General features: G+C 39.7%; 1 protein-coding gene and 1 non-coding gene across 6 annotated transcripts in view; one reads left to right on the forward strand and one right to left on the reverse strand.

The window, feature by feature from the left end:
• Nucleotides 1–514: 514 nt before the first annotated feature.
• On the reverse strand, nt 515–3761 carry LOC112219866 (vesicle-associated membrane protein 8). 5 transcript variants are annotated; one of them, XM_024381367.2, is made up of 7 exons: nt 3662–3761; nt 3255–3397; nt 3102–3172; nt 2924–3020; nt 2426–2527; nt 1105–1266; nt 515–905 (listed from the first exon to the last, which is right to left on the reverse strand). In XM_024381367.2, exons 2-7 carry the CDS (start codon nt 3330–3332, stop codon nt 762–764), a joined length of 654 nt encoding a protein of 217 aa, XP_024237135.1. In that variant the 5' UTR covers nt 3333–3397; nt 3662–3761; the 3' UTR covers nt 515–761. The 5 variants fall into 5 exon arrangements, with proteins under 5 accessions (XP_024237135.1, XP_024237136.1, XP_042158066.1 ...); XM_024381368.2 differs by having other exon boundaries at nt 3465–3721; XM_042302132.1 differs by having other exon boundaries at nt 3255–3721.
• A 7997-nt stretch (nt 3762–11758) lies between these two features.
• The window catches only part of LOC112219637, a 43724-nt gene continuing 33655 nt past the window's right edge, over nt 11759–21827 (forward strand). Inside the window, exon 1 of the transcript XR_006079440.1 lies at nt 11759–12144. This is a non-coding gene — a transcript (uncharacterized LOC112219637). The remainder of the gene's footprint in view (nt 12145–21827) is intronic.

The following is a 21827-nucleotide window of genomic DNA, read 5'->3' on the forward strand; positions in this document are numbered from 1 at the left end:
CATACTGCTCGTTCTGTACGTGATTTCCTGCAATACAGGAATGTCAGTGTTCTGCCATGGCCAGCGAAGAGCCCAGATCGCAATCCCATTGAGCATGTCTGGGACCTGTTGTATTGGAGTGTGAGGCGTAGGGCCATTCCCCCCAGAAATGTCCGGGAACTTGCAGGTGCCTTGGTGGAAGAGTGGGGTAACATCTCACAGCAAGAACGGGCAAATCTGGTGCAGTCCATGAGGAGATGCACTGCAGTACTTAATGCAGCTGGTGGCCACACCAGATACTGACTCTTACTTTTGATTTTGACCCACCCTATGTTCAGAAACACATTATTCCATTTCTGTTAGTCACATGTCTGTGGAACTTGTTCAGTTTATGTCTCAGTTGTTGAATCTTCTTGTGTTCATACAAATATTTACACATGTTAAGTTTGCTGAAAATAAACGCAGTTGAGAGGGCGTTTCTTTTTTTGCTGAGTTTATATTGTGTATTTAAAAAAAATAAAAATAGACAAACAAACATTATGAAATGATTCTTATTAAATATCAAATATCAAATGAACAGATCCATATAATCCAAAAACAACCAAACAAATTCCAGGAAGCTTATTTACAGAAGTCGTAATGTGAAATTATATTTTGTCACGTTACTATGCACAATCCACCTTGGAGGAGACTAAAATAAAATTCAAAAAATGACTTGGTGATCGTGGTTTGTCCTTTTCCTCGTGTTGATAATGTAGTACTGTAGGAGCCTGTGAGGTGATTTAACTGGGGATGACACCTGTAGCAAACAGGATGATGAGGATGAGAATGATCAAAACTATCACTCCAATGATGATCATCATCTTGGCGTTCTTCCACCAGTACTTCCGGGCTACCCGCGTGGATGTCCTCTGAAAGGAGTCTGCCTGAAAATGGGAGGAAATTATGGAAAGTTAACTTGAATATAATTGTGTTTCAAGTAAGCTAAAGAAGGAAGAGACAGGAAAGCAAATGCAGCTTGGCTGTTTACAGCCATTCTCCAACCTACAGGAACCACACTTCCTTATCACCTTGACAGGATAAGAAAAGAAAAAAAAACACAATTGTCTTTTTTAGAATACTTACAGTTGCTTGTAGGTCATGTGTCTTGTCAACCAAGTCATCTAACCTCTCTCCCCTCTCCAGCACTTTGTTAATGTTGTCTTTGAGTATAACTTTGACTTCGTTGACTTGGCCCTGCACCGAGTCCAGCTTAGAGGAGGCTGGCTGTTGAGAACTGTAGTCAGCCTACAGAGAGGAGGAGGAAGGGGAGAGAATCCTCTCTGAATAACATCAACATATTAGGTATGGCATACTGTGTAAACATTGTCGTCAGAATAACATGACGTATCATTACTGTAGGAGAACCATTTTTATGACCAATTTCACCACAGATCATCACATAGACAGAAGGGAATGGAAAAACTGCATTTGTTCACAGTGTGGAAATTTGCATCTGACTTAGCAATGATAACAGTAGCAACATTAAGAGGACTCGTCAATATCAATTAACTTAAAGAAAATGTGCAAAATATAGGAGCCAATACATGATGGGGCAGAATGCAATTCCATGACATTCCAGGACATATCATATGAACATACTGTATCTGAAAGCAGGGCCAAGTGAATGTTGCTTTAGCCCTCAGCCTCAACCATTCCTTTATTGACACTCTCCTGACAAGAAAATCCTCCTCACAGCTAGGTCACTGACTTGTTTAGTCCAAAAGCTTCTTGCAATGTTACGAGATCACTGGACTCAGACATTTACTGACACATGCAAGTCACATGTAAACAATTGTATTCACAGTCTGTTGTTCCTAGTCCCCCGAGTCTTTAACCACTAATGCGCTGCTCACCATAGTGCTAACAGTTCAGATCATTAGTGTGCCCTCAAGGCCTAGAACTGCCTCACGACCTCCACTTGACAAAAGTCAAACTACTTACCATGTCAGAATAGTAGAACACAATTAATATACAACCACTTCAGAGGATAACGGTTTCACAAAGACGTTTTATCCAGACTGACGACAAGCATAGTAAATAAAGTCGAGACAGGTAAAGTCGGTCTCAGGCAGCTGTAGGTTGAGGCACAGGTTTCACAGGGCGCCTCCCCTCCCTGTAGTTACACATTAACTCCTGCTGATGCACCGGGTCGCTACCATTGGCCCAACATTAGTCACTTATCTCTTTACATAGAACTAGGATTAGTAGAAAAGACATTGCTCTTAAACCCACCCCATGAAGATCTTCATAATGTTATATATTTCTATGGCACACCCAATATTGCACGTAGAGCACTTCAGATAGAAAGAGGAAATCTGACTGAGACGATGTGATAAGAATGTATGTCATGTTGTTCTGATCAGGAATTCTCATTCTACTAATTCTATGTGTCTTTAAGACATACCATCAGCTGTCCAAGCACCTGATGCAGGTCAGAGCTGAATTCATACGGCTGGGCAAAGGCCGCTTTCTTTATCAGGGGGCTGTTAGCAAAGAAACTGCAGATCTGGAAGGCAATAAGAAGTGAAGTCGCTTGGTACATAAGCTACACCTGATTTCCATGGCTGGTCACGTTCAGAGCTTTCTGTTCAAAACATGAGGCTAGCACCAGGAAGAGCAGGGCATACACTATATTTATGGAAATAAGCTCTGCTCATGTTATTTTAAAGAGACATATTTGATCTAGTTGTTTTGACATGCTTAAGTGTTACTGTTTAGGTGTCACAGGATGGTTTAGAATGAATTGTATAACTTAGTTGTATTGAATTGTATAACGAAGAAAATAAAGAAACAATTTCTTTGGCCATCAAACTGTACCAGTACCCTATGTCTTGTGGTGGACTCTGCCATTGTAACTCGTTATGTAAGACACTACAGTAAAAGATTGTACATGTAAACTGACCTGGTTAAGGAATTCATGGGCCCTCCTGGACTCATAGCTGAGCTCTGTGACACAGACGTAGGACACGCCATCCTCTGACAGGATGTGGTATCTGAACCTGATTGTTAAAACAAACACATTATGGTCAGCACTTGGAATTACATTTCGCAATGATGTAGTTTGGTAATTGTTATCTCACCCATCCAATTGTATGGACCTTCGATACAGAGCTCCAAACGGAAGCGGTCTCAGAAAACTCAATGCTGCCTCCTACAACCCAGAAATACATCTACAGCTGTGTTAGGAATAATCCCCCTCCCTCTTACACACACACTGACACACACTAGCCTACCTGAAACCTTCCACCTCTGAGCGCAAGATCAGCAAAGATGATGTTGCTTCTTTCCACACAGCAATACACTATTGGCATGGTTTTTGGTTGGTTACAAATAGTCACAATTACTCATCTGTGCTGCAGTGTTCTTGTCGGTAAATCTGTCATTTGAGGAGAGTAATTATTGCTTGGTTAATCACCAATGAATTTATGATACGCTAAACTCACAAGTTGCATAGGTTTGCAGCAATTTCACTTTGTTGCTACGGTTATCTTTGTCCGTCTGATGACCCTTGTAGCCTGTGCGCTTGTCACTGTTACTTTGTAACACTTTATTTGATATAATCTAGCTAGGCCTATGTTGGATTCAAAAGCATATGTAAAAGCATAACGTTAGCTAGTTTAAAACAGAAATAGTAATGTACATTTTGTTAGCTAGCAAAATGGCTAGACCGTTCCGTTTCCAGGGGACGTTAGAATGTCACGAGACATTTTACTCAGGATTCGAAGGCACATCCATCATCAAGTTGATCAACAGCTGGATGCATGCACATCATATCATGGCCAACAGACGGCGCTATTTTTATTTTGTATTTTATTTAGGATCTTTATTTAACTAGGCAAGTTAAAGAACAAATTCTTATTTACAATGTAGGACTACAAAAAGGCAAAAGGCCTCCTGCGGAGACGGGGCCTGGGATGAAAACAATTCAAATGAAATACAATATAAATATAGGACAAAACACACATCATTACAAGAGAGACAACACTACATAAAGAGAGACCTAAGACAACAACATAGCAAGGCAGCAACACATGACAACACAGCATGGTAGCAACACAACATAACAACAACATGGTACAAACATTATTGGACACAGACAACAGCACAAAGGGCAAGAAGGTAGAGACAACAATACATCACACGAAGCAGTAAGAGTGTCCATGATTGAGTCTTTGAATGAAGAGATTGAGATAAAACTGTCCGGATGTTTGTGCTTTGGGGACCTTTAACAGAATGTGACTAGCAGAACGGGTGTTGTATGTGGAGGATGAGGGCTGCAGTAGATATCTCAGATAGGGGGGAGTGAGGCCTAAGAGGGTTTTATAAATAAGCATCAACCAGTGGGTCTTCGGACGGGTATACAGAGATGATCAGTTTACAGAGTAGGATAGAGTGCAGTGATGTGTCCTATATGCAGTGAACTTCAAACTGTCGCCTACTGTAGATGTATAAATGCAATAATCATTCATCAATAGTATGTATGGCACCTGTTTCCGTTCTAACCTCAAATCCAAGTCAAGCTTTTGATTGAAGCACTTGTTTAACCGACCAACTGAAGATGAATCCCAGCGGCAACAGGTCCAGTGTGATAACACCTCAACATTACCGAACGCTTTGTGCACTATAGCCTGTTATGAAGACGGGTATGGTTATGTTGTGAGGAGAGGTCACCTCCAAGGCTATAGTGGCTCTCGTGGAGGTGGTCAGGAACACCGCTAAGAAGATCGGTTACGTTCGCTCCTCCACAGGTACAGTTATTCACAGAGCAGAGTTAGCCTCAGCCAGGGTACCAGACTGTTTATGCATTTAGCAATGGTACATCTTTGCAAGACAACATCGATCCACAATTTCATTTGAAAATATACATCACGAGGTCAATGTGTACGTGAAAGTGACAGTAATGTAAGGCGGCTGTGTCTTCCAGGGTTGGACTGTAAGAGGTGGAACTGTCTCCTCCTTTCCTTTGACTCTAAGAGGAAACTGTGTCACTGTCTTTCTCTATTTGACTACTGTCTCCTATACTGCATGGTTTGACTTATAACATGGTTTGACCTCAGTGGCGATTTTAGCATGTAAATCTTGGTGGGGCAAAAAAATACTAAAGTGGGATGAATGCCAGCAAGCCACTACACAACACTAAACAATACATTAATTACACTATAATGGTGACAAACGGTGCCCGCAAACTGTTAGGGCCTACATAAAGCTGTCTGGCAGTGAAACAGATCATTCAGCCTTGTTTAATGACCTTTAAAAAAACATAGCTGATATGGCTGACTTACTTAAACAAATGTGGCTTCTAATGACAATTGAGATGTACAAACTATGGTATAAGGGGACGACAAGCGGATAAGAGGCAATCTGTGATTTCGATTAAGACATTAATGAGCGAGCTAGGACAGACGTAGTCAATACAACTATTTGTTTAGCACTTTTGAAATGTACAGCGATAGAATTCAGAACATTGGCCCTTCTCACAGTGTTCTCCCTGTACACCAAGTCAGAACCATAGGATAGATAATGGGGGCACATAACCAGACAATGAAATCTCTTACTATATTCGATGATTACATTTCTCTAAAACAGGTTATAGGCTACATGTGCACCACCAAGTCAGAACAGTAGGCGAAATTATTAGGGTGAGGCTCATGTGCTACTAACATCTTACTACACAACATAGACTTAGTATTACTTTCTTAGCCACAGTACACATATTTCCCTGGCATATTACAACATTTATGCAGCAGTATACAATACACTTTTAGACACACCATGTTATACTGTGCTCACTTGAACAGGAAGGTGGAGTGGCGGTCCTTCGTGGGCAAATTTTGTCATCAAACTTTGTCATTTGGGCAGTCTTGATACAACATTTTGAACAGAAATGCAATGGTTCATTAGATCAGTCTAAAACTTTGCACATAAACTGCTGCCATTTAGTGGCCAAAATCAAAATTGCGCCTGGGCTGGAATATACATTATGGCCTTTCTCTTACCTTTCAAAGATGATGGTTTTAAAAAAATACACAAGAACGTTTTTTTCTTTTTCTTTGTATTATCTTTTACCAGATTTATTGTGTTATATTCTCCTACATTCCTTTCACATTTCCACAAACTTTAAAGTGTTTCCTTTCAAATGGTACCAAGAATATGCATATCCTTGCTTGAGTTACAGGCAGTTAGATTTGGGTATGTCATTTTATGTGAAAATTGAAAAAAGGGGGAGGATCCTTAATTAAGCAAGTCAGTCATATCAGCTATGTTTTTAAAAAAAGGCAGTAAATGAGGCTGAATGAACTATTTCGCTGCCAGACAAGGCTCCACTGATAGCCAGGTGTAGCAGTGGTAAGGTTTTAGGACTGCTGTTGGGACAGCTTTATGTAGGCCCTAACAGTTTGTCACCGTTATAGTGCAATGAATGTATTGTTTAGTGTTGTGTAGTGGCTTTGCTGGCATGCATCTAAAAAAATGTTTTTTGCCCCACCAAGATTTACATGCTAAAATCGCCACTGATAATATTTAATAACCGTGGCTTGTGAGTCAACCTGCGCAGTAGCAACCAATGTGATAATGGCTTGGGTTATTGATATCACTACACTGTACTTATTTATTATTTTATTGAATGTTTTTCAGGTTCTGAAATGTTTTGAATTCAATGCACTAAAATATTGTACGATTCAGATTCTAGTTTTGTAACGCCCTGATCTGTTTCACCTGTCTATGTGATTGTCTCCACCCACCTCCAGGTGTCTCCTGTTTTCCCCATTAATCCCCGGTGTATTTATCCCTGTGTTTCCTGTCTCTCTGTGCCAGTTTGTCTTGTATTGCCAAGTCAACCAGTATTTATCCTAGCTCCTATTTTTCCCAGTCTCTGTTTTTTCATTTTATAGTATTTTAATTGTTAGCCCTCCTGGTTTTGACCCTTGCCTGCCCTGATGCCGAATCCGCCTGCCTGACCACTCTGCCTGTTCTGACCTCGAGCCTGCCTATCCCCTGGTACTGTTTGGACTCTGACCTGGTTTATGAACTCTCGCCTGTCCCAGACTTGCCTTTTGCCTACCCCTTTTGGTACAATAAATATCGGAGCTCAACCATCTGCCTCCTGTGTCTGCATTTGTGTCTCGCCTTGTGCCCTTATACGTTTTTGGAAATCACAATTGGGAAATACTGTTTATTATAGTCACGGGTCTAGCCACTCAGCTGGTTATATGATATTTCTTCATAAGTTTAGAGGTGATATTTCAGAGTCTTGTGTGTCCAAAGACGGGAGATGAGTTATATTGATCTCCAAACTAGATAATGTTTTTTTTTAAATATGCAATGTGTATGGGTACAATTCTCCCACCTCAAATAATACTTTATTTTGGATCTTGCTGATGAGCTTACTGAGCTGCAAAACAAGTATACAAATGCATGGCTTATAACTGCCAGGGTGTTTCTTTAATACAAACTTAAACGATTATACCTGGTGTAATAGGTCAATGATGGTCAGATCCAGAATTGATTTGTTTCTCATTTCTACCCCACTTTTACAGTATGTACAAGAAGTAAGTCATAAACATACTCCTTCGATTGATCATATAATGATATTTTTGAAGTTAGAATGTTCTGAAAAATCCAGTGGCGTTCGAGGATACCGGAAACTTAGTAATTCACCCCTAAATGATCCAGTCTTTAACAAGAGCATAAAGAACTTGCTCATAGACTTGTTTAATTCAGATGATTTAGAACCAAAGCATGGAAGTAAATGGGAAATATTTAATATTTAATGTAAGATCTATCGGCATTACAAGCAGTAAGGAACTATAGGAGCAAAAATGTTTGAAAGATGATGAGCTTATGAATAAATTGAATGTTCTTTTTAGAAAATGATACCATTTCAGCAGAGGAAGAAACAGATTTGAATAAATCTCGAATAGAAGTAGATCAAATGTAAATTAATGTAGCTAAAGGGGCCTTTATTAAATCTAGAGCAAAATGGGTTGAGGAGGGTGAGAAAAACACAAGCTGTTTTTTTGCTCTTGAAAAAAGAAACTATAAGACCAAATCTCTTTCTGCCTTAAATACTGACAACATATTGTGTACAGACCCTACGAGCATCACTAGCTTTGTGTATTCTTTCTATGACAATCTGTATACATTTAATGGGATTGAATGGGAACGTTTTATAAAACATGTCCATGGTCATGTTCCAATGATTTCTGATGAGTTCAAGTCCATATGGGAAGATGAGTTTTCTTTAGTGGAGATTAGAGATGCGCTTAAATCTATGAAGAAGGGCAAAGCACCTGAAACAGATGGTCTTTCTGCAGAATGTTATTTACACTTTTGGGAACATGTAGAGGGACCAGTATTCAACATGTTCCAAGAATGCCTAGCTAAGGGTGAGATGATTACTACCATGAAACGGGGTTATTTCCTTAATACCAAAGCTTGATAAAGATCCCCTTTTCATAGATCATTGGAGACCCATTACATTATTAAATACAGATTATAAATGGATTACTTTAGCATATGCCAATAGACTTACAATGGGCCTAAATCATCTTATTCATGAAACTCAAACTGGTTTCATGAAAGGTCGCCACATCAGCTGTAACATTGGGTTCGTTTTAGACTTGATTGATTACGCTGATTCAATTGACTCAGAGGCTATTATTTTATTCCTTGACTTTTGTAAAGCATTTGATACAACTGATCACAAATTCCTAATACAGTCGTTGTACACTTCTGGTTTCGGGACTAGCTTTGTGTCTGTTATCAATATGTTTTAGAAAGATATTAAAAGTTATATTATGATTAATCTTAACACATCTAAAATATTTAATATTCACCGTAGTGTACGCCAGGGTTGCCCTATTTCAACTTTCGTATTCATTTTAGTTGTAGAATTACTATATATTAAGATTTTAAACAACTCTGAGAGGTATTTAAATATTTTGTAAATGAATACAAATATCTCAATTAGCAGACGACACAGCTCTGTTTCTAAAAGACAAGGATCAAGTTGCTATTGCACTTAAAATGATCAAATCATTCTGTTCAGCCTCTCGTCTGTAACGTTACTTAATAAATGTGAAATATTCGCCATACATAACTCAAATTAGCAATCTGTTGAGCATATTCCAGTGAAAGATCATGTGAAATATTTAGGGGTGCACATGGCAAAAAAACGTATTGTCCATCAACATCTCAATTTCTTTCAGAGATTAAAGAAAACAAAATCCATTTTAAATAACTGGCTCCAGACTAATAACTGGCTCCAGACTAATAACTGGCTCCAAACTGTTCAAATTTCATGAACAAGCCCTTTTAGCCTGGGAACACTGTTATGTCCACAACTCCTCCCCACACAAGGCACTTCTGTGGAACAACAAAGATATCGTTGTTAAATACAAGTCTTTGTTCTTCCCTAAGTAGTTTGAAAGAAATATTATATTTGTGCTTGATTTATTTGATAAAGAAGGAAATATACTCTCTTATAGAAAGTTCTTACAAACATCTAACTTCCCAATAGATTAAAAATAATTTAATTCTATACGCAAAGCAATACCTTCAGGACTTACTCAATTAATGAAATCTCATCTGTGCTTTGGAGAACATAGATGCACAAATTAAGATAGATGCACAATTTATGTTAGAAGGTTGCCCTCTGCTGGATAAGAAATGTAATTATACATTCGTAAGAGAGCCTTTTAACTCCAAAAACAAGATCTCTGCTAGAGGGAAATTCTTCTGGAATGCATATATTACTGAAATTTAATGAAAGAAAGCTTGGTTGCTTACAAATGTTGTATATCAAATAAAGTAAAATAAATTCACTTTAAAATTGTGCACAAAATATACCCTTGCAATAACTTGTCTAAATTCATGAACTTAGAGGACATATGCCTTTTCTGTGGTAAAGAAGGGGAAACAATTATACACATTTTTTTACGAGTGTGACTTTTTTTTAATGAGCGAGTTAAGTATCTACATTTATTATTTCATTAATGAGACCCATGTATGTACAATGAAATGTTGAAATTAAATGTTATTATTCAAATGAAAACAAAACTACAGAATTTGTCATTAACTTCTTCATTCTCTCTGGTAAATGTTATATACACAAAAACAAATATTAGAAATCTGTCCCCAAATGCAATATAGATTTTTTTGAAATCCAATATTTAATTAAAAACAAATAACAAAAAGCCACTGTATTCCCTAGGTGGTAAAGGTAGGTAATAACACGTCTGCCACGCTGATCCTCAACACGGGGGCCCCTCAGGGGTCCGTGCTTAGTCCCTTCCTGTACTCCCTGTTTACCCATGACTGTGTGGCCAACCACGACTCCAATGCCATCATTAAGTTTGCTGACGACACAACAGTGGTAGGCCTCATTATCGACAACGATGAGACAGCCTATAGGGAGGAGGTCAGAGACCTGGCAGTGTGGTGCCAGGACAACAACCTCTCCCTCAATGTGAGCAAGACAAAGGAGCTGATAGTGGACTAGGCCCCCATTAACATTGACGCGGCTGTAGTGGAGTAGGTCGAGAGTTTAAAGTTCCTTGGTGTCCACATCACCAACAAACTACCATTGTCCAAACACATCAAGACAGTCGTGTAGAGGGCACGACCCATTTTCCCCCTCAGGAGACTGAAAAGATTAGGCATGGGTCCCCAGATCCTCAAAAATTATACAGCTACACAATCGAGAGCATCCTGACCGGTGGCATCATCGCCTGGCATGGCAACTGCTCGGCATCTGACCGTAAGGCGATACAGAGGGTAGTGCATACAGCCCAGTACATCACTGGGGCCAAGCTTCCTGCCAACCAGGACCTATATTTATTTTATTTGTATTTAACCTTTATTTAACTAGGCAAGTCAGTTAAGAACAAATTCTTATTTACAATGACGGCCTACCCCGGCCAAACCCGGACGACGCTGGGCCAGTTGGTCGCTGCCCTATGGGACTCCCAATCACGGCCGGATGTGATACAGCTGGTGGTACCGGAGCACCAAGTCCAACCTCGACTAACCTGTACCCCCGCACACTGACTCGGTACCTGAACCCCCTGTATATAGCCTTGTTATTGTTATTTTGGGGGGGACTTTTAATTATGTTTTACTTTACTTTATTTTGTAAATATTTTTAACTGCATTGTTGGTTAAGGGCTTGTAAGTAAGCATTTCACGGTAAGGTCTACTACACCTGTTGTATTCGTGACAAATAAAGTTTGATTTGATTTGAACTCTCATAGGTTTGTACATTTGTAACCCCTGACCTTATTTGATTTATTTTATTGTTAGGTGCTTTAACTTTTGAAACTCAAATAGTTTTTGTTTTTCTCAAAATAGCATTTTAGAGTTTTTAAATTGTAGCCTATAGAAATGCAGTAGTCTAAATGAGCTTAAACGTTTAAAAAATGTATAGGATGGGAAGACCCAGCCCGGACCTCACTAAAACCCAGACTATAAACCTAAAACCCCTAGCTATGGCCCTGCCAGCAGAGGTTATTGTTACACACTTATTACATATGCCTCGAGAAAAGTGAAAGGCACAATATTCACCATCACCGCACACTGACACTGTACTGCTCTCTGTCTCAGACGTCGTTGATGTCGTCTCTACTGCCGCAGAATACCAAGAACAATGGCAACGTTAGTGAATTTACACCAATAATATTCGGTGTGACACAGCTCTATGTTACAGAGATTTCAATTGGTTGAAACCTCGTGCCGGAAAGAAAACCCTTTTAGTGTATCGGGTCGAGCTTGCTTTGAGGAACAGACTGGACAATTTTCACGTTTGAAGGACTGAAGTGGAGATTTGGTGACTTTGGAGTGGACAAATAGGAGTAGGACCACCGTCAGACCAACGTTTTATCGACCGCAAAACAACAGAGCAGATAGCCAAGGGCGTTTGGACCAGCAGAAAGTATGCGAACTTCTCTGTTCTTCGCATTTGGAACTGTCGGCTACTTCATGTGTGTTTTGCGTTTAATGTTCGTTACGCGGATAAACCTTGGAGGAAAACTTAAACTTGATTGATTTGTATTTATTTTGAAAAGTCACCATGTTGGGGGATGAGGGGATCTATGCGGCGAAGAAGAGGAAGAAACCCGTCCAGAAAAGGTAAGCATAATATGCTTATAAATGTAGGATGTATTCACTGCTTTTAAATTCGTCTCTTAAATTAGGATCCAAATTCTTTAGTGTCCCATTTCAGTTCCGGACCGTGGTAAAGTTGGTTTGAGTTTCGATATATCTCTAGGAAGAGTGTTGGTGGTTCTAAACTTCTTTCATCTAAGAACGATGGAGGCCATTGTGTTCCTGGGGACCTTCAGAGCTGCTGAAATGTTTTGGTACCCTTCCCCATATCTGTGCCTCGACACAATCCTGTCTCGGCGCTCTACAGACCATTTATTCGACCTCATGGCTTGGTTTTTGCTCTGACATGCACTGTCAACTGTGGGACCTTATATAGGCAGGTGTGTGCCTTTTCCAAATCATCTCCAATCAATTGAATTTACCACAGGTGGACTCCAATCAAGTTGTAGAAACGTCTCAAGGATGATCAATGGAAACAGGATGCACCTGAGTCTCATAGCAAAGGGTCTGAATACTTATGTAAATAAGGTATTTCTGTTTTTATTTTTAATACATTTGCAAAAATATCTAAAAACCTGTTTTGCTTTGTCATTATGGGGCATTGCGTGTAAATTTGTTACGGTTTTCTAGGTGTGAAGGAGAGTCGGACCAAAATGCAGCGTGTAGATTGCGATCCATGTTTAATGAACAACGTAAACACAAATTAACACAAACACTACAAAACAAAGAACGTAATGAACGAAACGAAAACCGAAACAGCCTATACTTGTGAAAACTAACAACGATAGGAACAAGGAACACTAAGGACAATCACCCACGACAAACTCAAAGAATATGGCTGCCTAAATATGGTTCCCAATCAGAGACAACGATAAACACCTGCCTCTGATTGAGAACCACTCCAGACAACCATAGACTTTGCTAGATAACCCCACTAGCTACAATCCTAATACATACACACCAAAACCCCAAGACAAAACACACCACAATACAAAAACCCCATGCCACACCCTGGCCTGACCCAATACATGAAGAAAAACACAAAATACTTAGACCAGGGCGTGACAAAATTGATGAGGACAAGAGTCTGAATACTTTCCAAAATGCGCTGTCCCTCTCCTGTGATCATTCCAACGTTGGTTTGAGGTGTCTAGGTCACATGGTCAATTAGCTATTGAATTTTAGGTGACTTTGTATAAATATAGATATATAAAAAAACAAATGCAATGATTTTGTGCAACATAGCTCTCTATGTAAGGAACAAATGAGAGTTGAAATTGGGTTGCTAAGCTTGGTTGAAGAGCTATTGAAATTATATACTTTCAAATATTTCTATAAAATCGTGTAAGTGGTATTTGGGGGAACCAAAGGCTGTGCAATGTGTTTCCCTCCCATTTGAACAATACAAAGTTGCTTTGAGGTGCCTACGTCATGTGATCAAGGAGCAATTGAAGTTCTAAGTCACACATTTAACTAATAAATTGAGGGGAAAAATATATATATATATTTTTTTCAAATAACCAAAGCCTGTGCGATGTATGTCCCAACCCTGTGAACATTGCAACATTGGTTTGAGGTGTCTAGGTCACATGGTCAATTAGATATTTAATTTGAAGGGACTTTGTATAAATATAGATATTATTTCTTGCTGAAGTGCTAAAGTACTAAAATATAATTCACAAGTGAAAAAGTGATAGACTAATATTGTCACCCCATCAGACTATTCTTAATTTAATATTGTCTTTACATTTAATAAATACTATATGTGTGAAATGTGGTTTGATTTAGAATGGACCATTATCGTGCACCTGTCTTGAAACGGGCAAGGGAAAACAATACATGTCATCTTTGCACTTAAATAGCGAATGGAGGACGTTTTTCCCGTGGTTCATTTTCATGCCAGCCAGGTAAACTATACTCCTGTTAAAGAGAAGCAATGTGCTTAATATTAGTAAAGTCGAGAAATAAATATAGTAGGCCTAGTCTATATAAAGCTGATGTGATCCTCCTCTTTTTAATCAAGGCCATCACTCCGTTTTCTCACGCAATTGCATAGCCTTTAGAAATGTTGCGCAACATGAGCTCATGGGCCCTCATGAAGTGTTTGATTAGATTTTGTAGGCCTACCAGAGTGGCCTTCCATCAAAAACAATGGAGAAAATGTGTCGCATAACATTTTAACATGCAGGGCTTGACGTTAACCTGTTTATCCACTTGTCATTCAGGCAAGGAGGTGACTGAAAATGTTGTGTTGTTTGATGCAAACCACTTTACAAAATAAAATGCATGATTATGCTACCCTCTGTCTATTGGCTACTTAGCTTAAACAAAAGCTCTTTGTCGGACCCGCTTTTCAAAGATGTACACATTTTGTGCTCTTGTAGGAAGCAATCACTCCACCATTGCTGACTACAAATGTTCTATGACTGGCTAATAATTCACTAACTAGCTAATAACTCACTAACTAGCAAAGGATATGAACAATTGTGCACAAGCAGCTCTCGCTTTGATCTCAAAACAAGTGCATCTACTCCGCTCATGCTGTAAACACAGTCCAGTTTAAAGTGACTGGCACAGATCCATATATGGCAATGGTCTATTTGCATATAGGCCTACTGCAGCTCTGATTGGTTATGCTGCAGTACGGGCTGAGTCGTGCATGTCAATGCAATAGAATCCTACTTTGATGCTTTCTGCCTACAACAAAATCACTTGCATAGTTTTACATACTAAGTCTCGCATAGTTCGTTTTGTTTCGGTATGTTGCATTGAAAGTGGCTAATATTGAGTTTATTCAATCACAATTCCCACAGTAATGGGAAACATTGATAGTGTTAACTAAGGGGGGAAACTCTAGAAAGTTGAGTAAAATTCAGTCTTGCGCTTCTCTGCGCGGGCCGATATTTCATCATCCCATGGGATCCGTTAAGACTGTGCACAGCAGAAATATCACTGAAATATTGTAGTTCCTACACATCACCTTCTATATTCAAAAGAAAATAGGCATTTTATAGGCTAAGTTGATGAGCTAATGGCCAGCATCATGCTCATGTCAGTCCTCTAGAAGAGATGTAGTCTTCCTAGCAGCTCCGGCCCGCTCATAAGGCAGGATTAGGAGGATGCCTATGGCGGCAGATAGACGAGGGCGGCATTTTCGCTGCTTCGAGGGTGGCTGTTGTCGTTGTGTTCCTGGTTCGAGCCCAGGGAGGAGCGAGGAGAGGAACGGAAGCTATACTGTTACACTGGCAATACTAAAGTGCCTATAAGAACATCCAATAGTCAAAGGTTAATGAAATACAAATGGTATAGAGGGAAATAGTCCGATAATTCTAATAATAACTATAACCTAAAACTTCTTACCTGTGAATATTGAAGACTCATGTTAAAAGTAACCACCAACTTTCATGTGTTATCATGTTCTGAGCAAGGAACTGAAACATTAGCTTTCTTACATAGCACATATTGCACTTTTACGTTCTTCTCCAACACTTTGTTTTTGCATTATTTAAACCAAATTGAACATATTTCATTATTTACTTGAGGCTAAATTGATTTTATTGATGTATTATATTAAGTTAAAATAAGTCTTAATTCAGTATTGTTGTAATTGTCATTATTAAAAATACATTTTTTTTTTAAAATCCGCCGATTAAATCGGTATCAGCTTTTTTGGTCCTCCAATAATCGGTATCGGCGTTAAAACATCATAAGTCCATTCCCAGCGCACCTCTCCCAGGTGCTGTTGGAGAGATGCAGCGCTCCACCAACGTTATGTCAAAAAAATAATCTAACAAATCCTCTATCAGAAAGAGTATGTGGCCTTTTCTGTAGCCTACAGGCTGGAGAGAAAATGAATGACAATGTAATGAGATTCATTTTTTACATCATGCAGGTTTCTCCGATCAAATAGCCTAACATAAATGGCTCCCAATCAAATAAAGAATGCGCTGACATATTAACAAACATCATAGCCTATCCTATCCTAAAAACAAGACCGGTCAAATTAAAATGAACCATATGGAATGTACAATCAAGCTACTCACAACTGCTGTCCGGGAGTTTCATCCCGTGGGCTCAATTGTCATGATCATTGATTTAAATTTTTGACGAGCTGATGATAGTCAAAAAGAAAATACTTCTGCATTTCCTGTGTAAACACATTACAAATAGGCTCAGGATAACTTCTCCTGATAAAGTTGGGTAGCTGATATTCAGAGCTTAAATAGCCAAATTGATTAATCTCAGGAATCAGGTCTAATAAAACCAATGCAATGGCCTGTTTTATAAACGGTGGGCCTACCACATGGATGGGCATTCATAAAATTCCATTGGGGGCCGAAATGGTAGGCTATACCTCAGTATGCAGGGGCCGACGCCTTTTGGACATGTGTTTTTGGTGCATGCCTTGATTTCCACGTCCACGGACGTTGGTTTTTGGTCATATCTGAACCAATCATAGATGTCTATGTTTGGTTCCGATTTGGTCCGGTCTGGATCAGCCTTGATTTGGCCCAAACACAGACATCTATAAATTATGTCTTTCATTCAGAATTTAAATTGCACCTAACTTCAACATCTGGAAAATAGGCAATCTTTTGGTCTCGCCTAGGGTGGCAGAATGGCCCGGACTGGCCCTGCTTCCTAGTAGGACTCTGCAATAACAAGGTGGTGTGTACGTGTGCGCATCCATTTCAGCGTGTGTTGGGGTTGGAGCAAGAGTTGACTCCTTCGACTCCAACCGCAGGAGTTGGAGTTGACTCTAACAATCCTGCAGTCGTGCAACACTAGTGAGAAGTGTGGTAGTGTAGTAGAAAATCGGTTCAAATATGACACAATCAAGAACTTTGAATTCAATTATAGACTTTTAATACAAGAGTATAGCAAGCCGGAGTGCTCCGCGGAACACACACCTTTTCCAGAGCCCTGGCTCCAGTATTTATCCACATATTGCATATGCGCCCATCCCACATGCAAATTAATTTACATTCCAATCCGTGCATCCTGCTTGTTCAGCTCAATAATGCCCATACCTGCTTTCTGTCAGATTATAATGATGACAAGACCCTTGCTTTGTTCCTGCACTTAGCTATATGCATTCTTTTGTTTGTGTATTATCTAGGATCAGCAGACTATGTGTCTCCTCAGTTTCTAGCGTGTCCAGCTATACTAAAAATACTATACATTCCTCTATTTTACAGCCCTATGCTTTGGCTCTGCACTTAGCTCAATATGTTCCTTTTGTATGTGTATCTTTATCTCAGAGCAACAGACTATGTGTCTCCTCTGTCATTCCTTCTGCATCTCTACGTCCTAAAAATATGCGAACTATGTCTATTGGTCATCAGTTAGTCATTTGACTAACCCCCTCCTTTGTATATCCCTCTGGCCTTAGTATGTCCAGCTATCCCATACATCTTATGCATTTGTCTATGTGTTATATTTGCTCCCACAGTAGCAATTCCATACGAAGACAGGATGTCACATGCTGCGGTTGCTCCCAAATGTACTTTAGTCATAAGACTGGGCCTATAGCTAAGTCCAAATCCAAATCCAAATCCATTCAGCTGATGTTCTGAAAGAGCTGCAAAATCTGGACCCCTACAAATCAGCCGGGCTAGACAATCTGGACCCTTTCTTTCTAAAATTATCTGCCGAAATTGTTGCCACCCCTATTACTAGCCTGTTCAACCTCTCTTTCGTGTCGTCTGAGATTCCCCAAAGATTGGAAAGCAGCTGCGATCCCCCTCTTCAAAGGGGGGGACACTCTTGACCCAAACTGCTACAGACCTATATCTATCCTACCGTGCCTTTCTAAGGTCTTCGAAAGCCAAGTCAACAAACAGATTACCGACCATTTTGAATCTCACCATACCTTCTCTGCTATGCAATCTGGTTTCAGAGCTGGTCATGGGTGCACCTCAGCCACGCTCAAGGTCCTAAACGATATCTTAACCGCCATCGATAAGAAACATTACTGTGCAGCCGTATTCATTGATCTGGCCAAGGCTTTCGACTCTGTCAATCACCACATCCTCATCGGCAGACTCGACAGCCTTGGTTTCTCAAATGATTGCCTCGCCTGGTTCACCAACTACTTCTCTGATAGAGTTCAGTGTGTCAAATCGGAGGGTCTGCTGTCCGGACCTCTGGCAGTCTCTATGGGGGTGCCACAGGGTTCAATTCTTGGACCGACTCTCTTCTCTGTATACATCAATGAGGTCGCTCTTGCTGCTGGTGAGTCTCTGATCCACCTCTACGCAGACGACACCATTCTGTATACTTCCGGCCCTTCTTTGGACACTGTGTTAACAACCCTCCAGGCAAGCTTCAATGCCATACAACTCTCCTTCCGTGGCCTCCAATTGCTCTTAAATACAAGTAAAACTAAATGCATGCTCTTCAACCGATCGCTACCTGCACCTACCCGCCTGTCCAACATCACTACTCTGGACGGCTCTGACTTAGAATACGTGGACAACTACAAATACTTAGGTGTCTGGTTAGACTGTAAACTCTTCTTCCAGACCCATATCAAACATCTCCAATCCAAAGTTAAATCTAGAATTGGCTTCCTATTTCGCAACAAAGCATCCTTCACTCATGCTGCCAAACATACCCTTGTAAAACTGACCATCCTACCAATCCTCGACTTTGGCGATGTCATTTACAAAATAGCCTCCAATACCCTACTCAACAAATTGGATGCAGTCTATCACAGTGCAATCCGTTTTGTCACCAAAGCCCCATATACTACCCACCATTGCGACCTGTACGCTCTCGTTGGCTGGCCCTCGCTTCATACTCGTCGCCAAACCCACTGGCTCCATGTCATCTACAAGACCCTGCTAGGTAAAGTCCCCCTTATCTCAGCTCGCTGGTCACCATAGCATCTCCCACCTGTAGCACACGCTCCAGCAGGTATATCGCTCTAGTCACCCCCAAAACCAATTCTTCCTTTGGCCGCCTCTCCTTCCAGTTCTCTGCTGCCAATGACTGGAACGAACTATAAAAATCTCTGAAACTGGAAACACTTATCTCCCTCACTAGCTTTAAGCACCAACTGTCAGAGCAGCTCACAGATTACTGCACCTGTACATAGCCCACCTATAATTTAGCCCAAACAACTACCTCTTTCCCAACTGTATTTAATTTTTATTTATTTATTTATTTTGCTCCTTTGCACCCCATTATTTTTATTTCTACTTTGCACATTCTTCCATTGCAAAACTACCATTCCAGTGTTTTACTTGCTATATTGTATTTACTTTGCCACCATGGCCTTTTTTGCCTTTACCTCCCTTCTCACCTCATTTGCTCACATTGTATAGACTTGTTTATACTGTATTATTGACTGTATGTTTGTTTTACTCCATGTGTAACTCTGTGTCGATGTATCTGTCGAACTGCTTTGCTTTATCTTGGCCAGGTCGCAATTGTAAATGAGAACTTGTTCTCAACTTGCCTACCTGGTTAAATAAAGGTAAAATAAAAAAAATAAAAAAAATAAAAAGTCCCACAAAGACAAGTTTGTATCAGGTTAGAAAAATAACAAGAGACTATACTTTAAGCAGTAAAACACAGGATAGCATGACAAATTATTTAATTTTCCATGACATTTCCTCCCTTTTGAGACTAAGTATCAACCTTATAGAAAGTGACTTACAAGCATTTTCATTAAACAAGCATTAACATGAGGGACGAGGAAATACTTTCTTACACTTAGTACATTACAATTGTAAGTTACTTCCGTTGTCATTGAGTTTCAACACTTCACATAGTGCAATTCACTCTCAGAAGGGGGAAAGGAACATATGAATTTAAACATCACTACATACTTTATCACCACACACAAGGAAATCACTTCGTTAAGACTGTCCATATTGCCACAGGGTCACCATGATGGTAGGGCCTTAATTCTACCTTGGGAGCACCATTCACATAACCCCCATCCCTCTTTGGGCATGGACAGGCTGCACTATAAACTGAATGTTTTTACCTTGGTGTTATGGATTATCATCGTCTTCATCAGACATGTAATCAGACAGGAAATAAATCAGGTAAATAGGGTTCTGAGTGCTTCCTTCAGGGGTTAGTAATGACATGGCAAGAATAGACTCAATGGCTTTGCTGCACAATTTCTTAACAGGTGATGGAGTCGACTATAATAAGCATTATTGTAAAAAAAAAACTATGCCATAAATCAACCTATGATATATTGTAGCTCCCATAACACCAAATAATAACCCATCCAAACCGATTCCAATCGTTGTCTGGTTGGTGTTCTTTTGCGAGATCACCACTGAGCTCTTTCAGATGCTCCACTACAATAGTCAAGTTAACCTCACCCTGGGGTATGAATGTACAGCAATGGTCACCTATCATTTGGCACACTCTTATGCAAACATTCTGTCCCTGTGTGTACTTAGCCTCCGGCTACAAATATATTTTGCACAATGAATCATTCTATCTAACCCATAACACGTTAGTCATTACCGCTAGTCCACTTATATAGTTATAAACATACTAAAACATGCTCAAGTCAATTGTGCTGTATCAGCCAGAAAGCCATATGTATTAATGCGATTTTAGCATTAGAATTCTGATAACATGGTAAAACAAAACCCCTACTATCAAAGTTATACAACCCACATTTAGAATGACTGTCTTTAATGCTCCACGTTGAGTCTATCACTCAAATTCAAGACCCTCAACTTAGCACTCATCTTCACGGTTAAAATGTACATTTACAAACAGTATATTCATCTTATATTCCCAACATGAACTATTCTCATCACTTGTGGTAATTACAGATTGGTATCTCAATGCATTCTTAGTCTAAATAACTATACATTTCTCAGTGTGCAGACCTCCACAATCAACCTAATACCCCAAATAAACAATTACGGGCACGCTTGACCAACCGTTTTCGATTCTGCCTGTGTCCCCACTAAATATAATACTTTTTTATTCACAAACCCAAGCTGTATTCGAATACCCATACTAATATACTATATGCTTAATGAGTATATACTTCACACTATATACTATTAGTTCATTCATTTTAGTATACTGTAAACAAATGATAACCTTTCAGTTATCATCGCATGTCTACCGGAAATTGATGTTGTTGCTATGCAGCCTATTGCTAGCTTGTTAGCATAACAAATGACTAGTTAGACATTTTATGAATTTGGGTGTTTTGGAAATTCAGACTGTTCAGAGCGTACACTGCCCGCTCTGGCCAAGGAGCAGGGTTGATCCAAGCTCTCTGACCTAACAAAGGCAGTCAAGCACCCAAACTAACATGCTAAAGTTGGCTAGCTTGCCAGCTACTTCCAGACACAAATAAGAGAACACATCCTCACTCTTACCATTCTACTCACCCTAGCAGAGCTGGTAAGGCTTTTTTCATGTTATCCAAAACGTTGGTGACTAACTGTGCTGCTGGCAAGAATTGAATTACGTTATTTTCCCCCAACGTTGGCCATATTCATCGGGTGTTGAGTGTTTGTAAATTCATCCGTTATTCTGCACTCTGGTACATTCAAATTTAGCTAAGGTAAGAGTGACATGAATAATCAAGTCAATAAATGTTGGGTAGTTGAATAGCATATAGTTTATATACTGGAAGATTTGATATATTAGTAGCCAGCTAACGTTAGGCAGCTAGCTAACATAAACTCAGCAAAAAAAGAAATGTCCCTTTT

Source organism: Oncorhynchus tshawytscha, linkage group LG20, assembly GCF_018296145.1.
Source record: "Oncorhynchus tshawytscha isolate Ot180627B linkage group LG20, Otsh_v2.0, whole genome shotgun sequence".
In the NCBI taxonomy this organism is placed as follows: domain Eukaryota; kingdom Metazoa; phylum Chordata; class Actinopteri; order Salmoniformes; family Salmonidae; genus Oncorhynchus; species Oncorhynchus tshawytscha.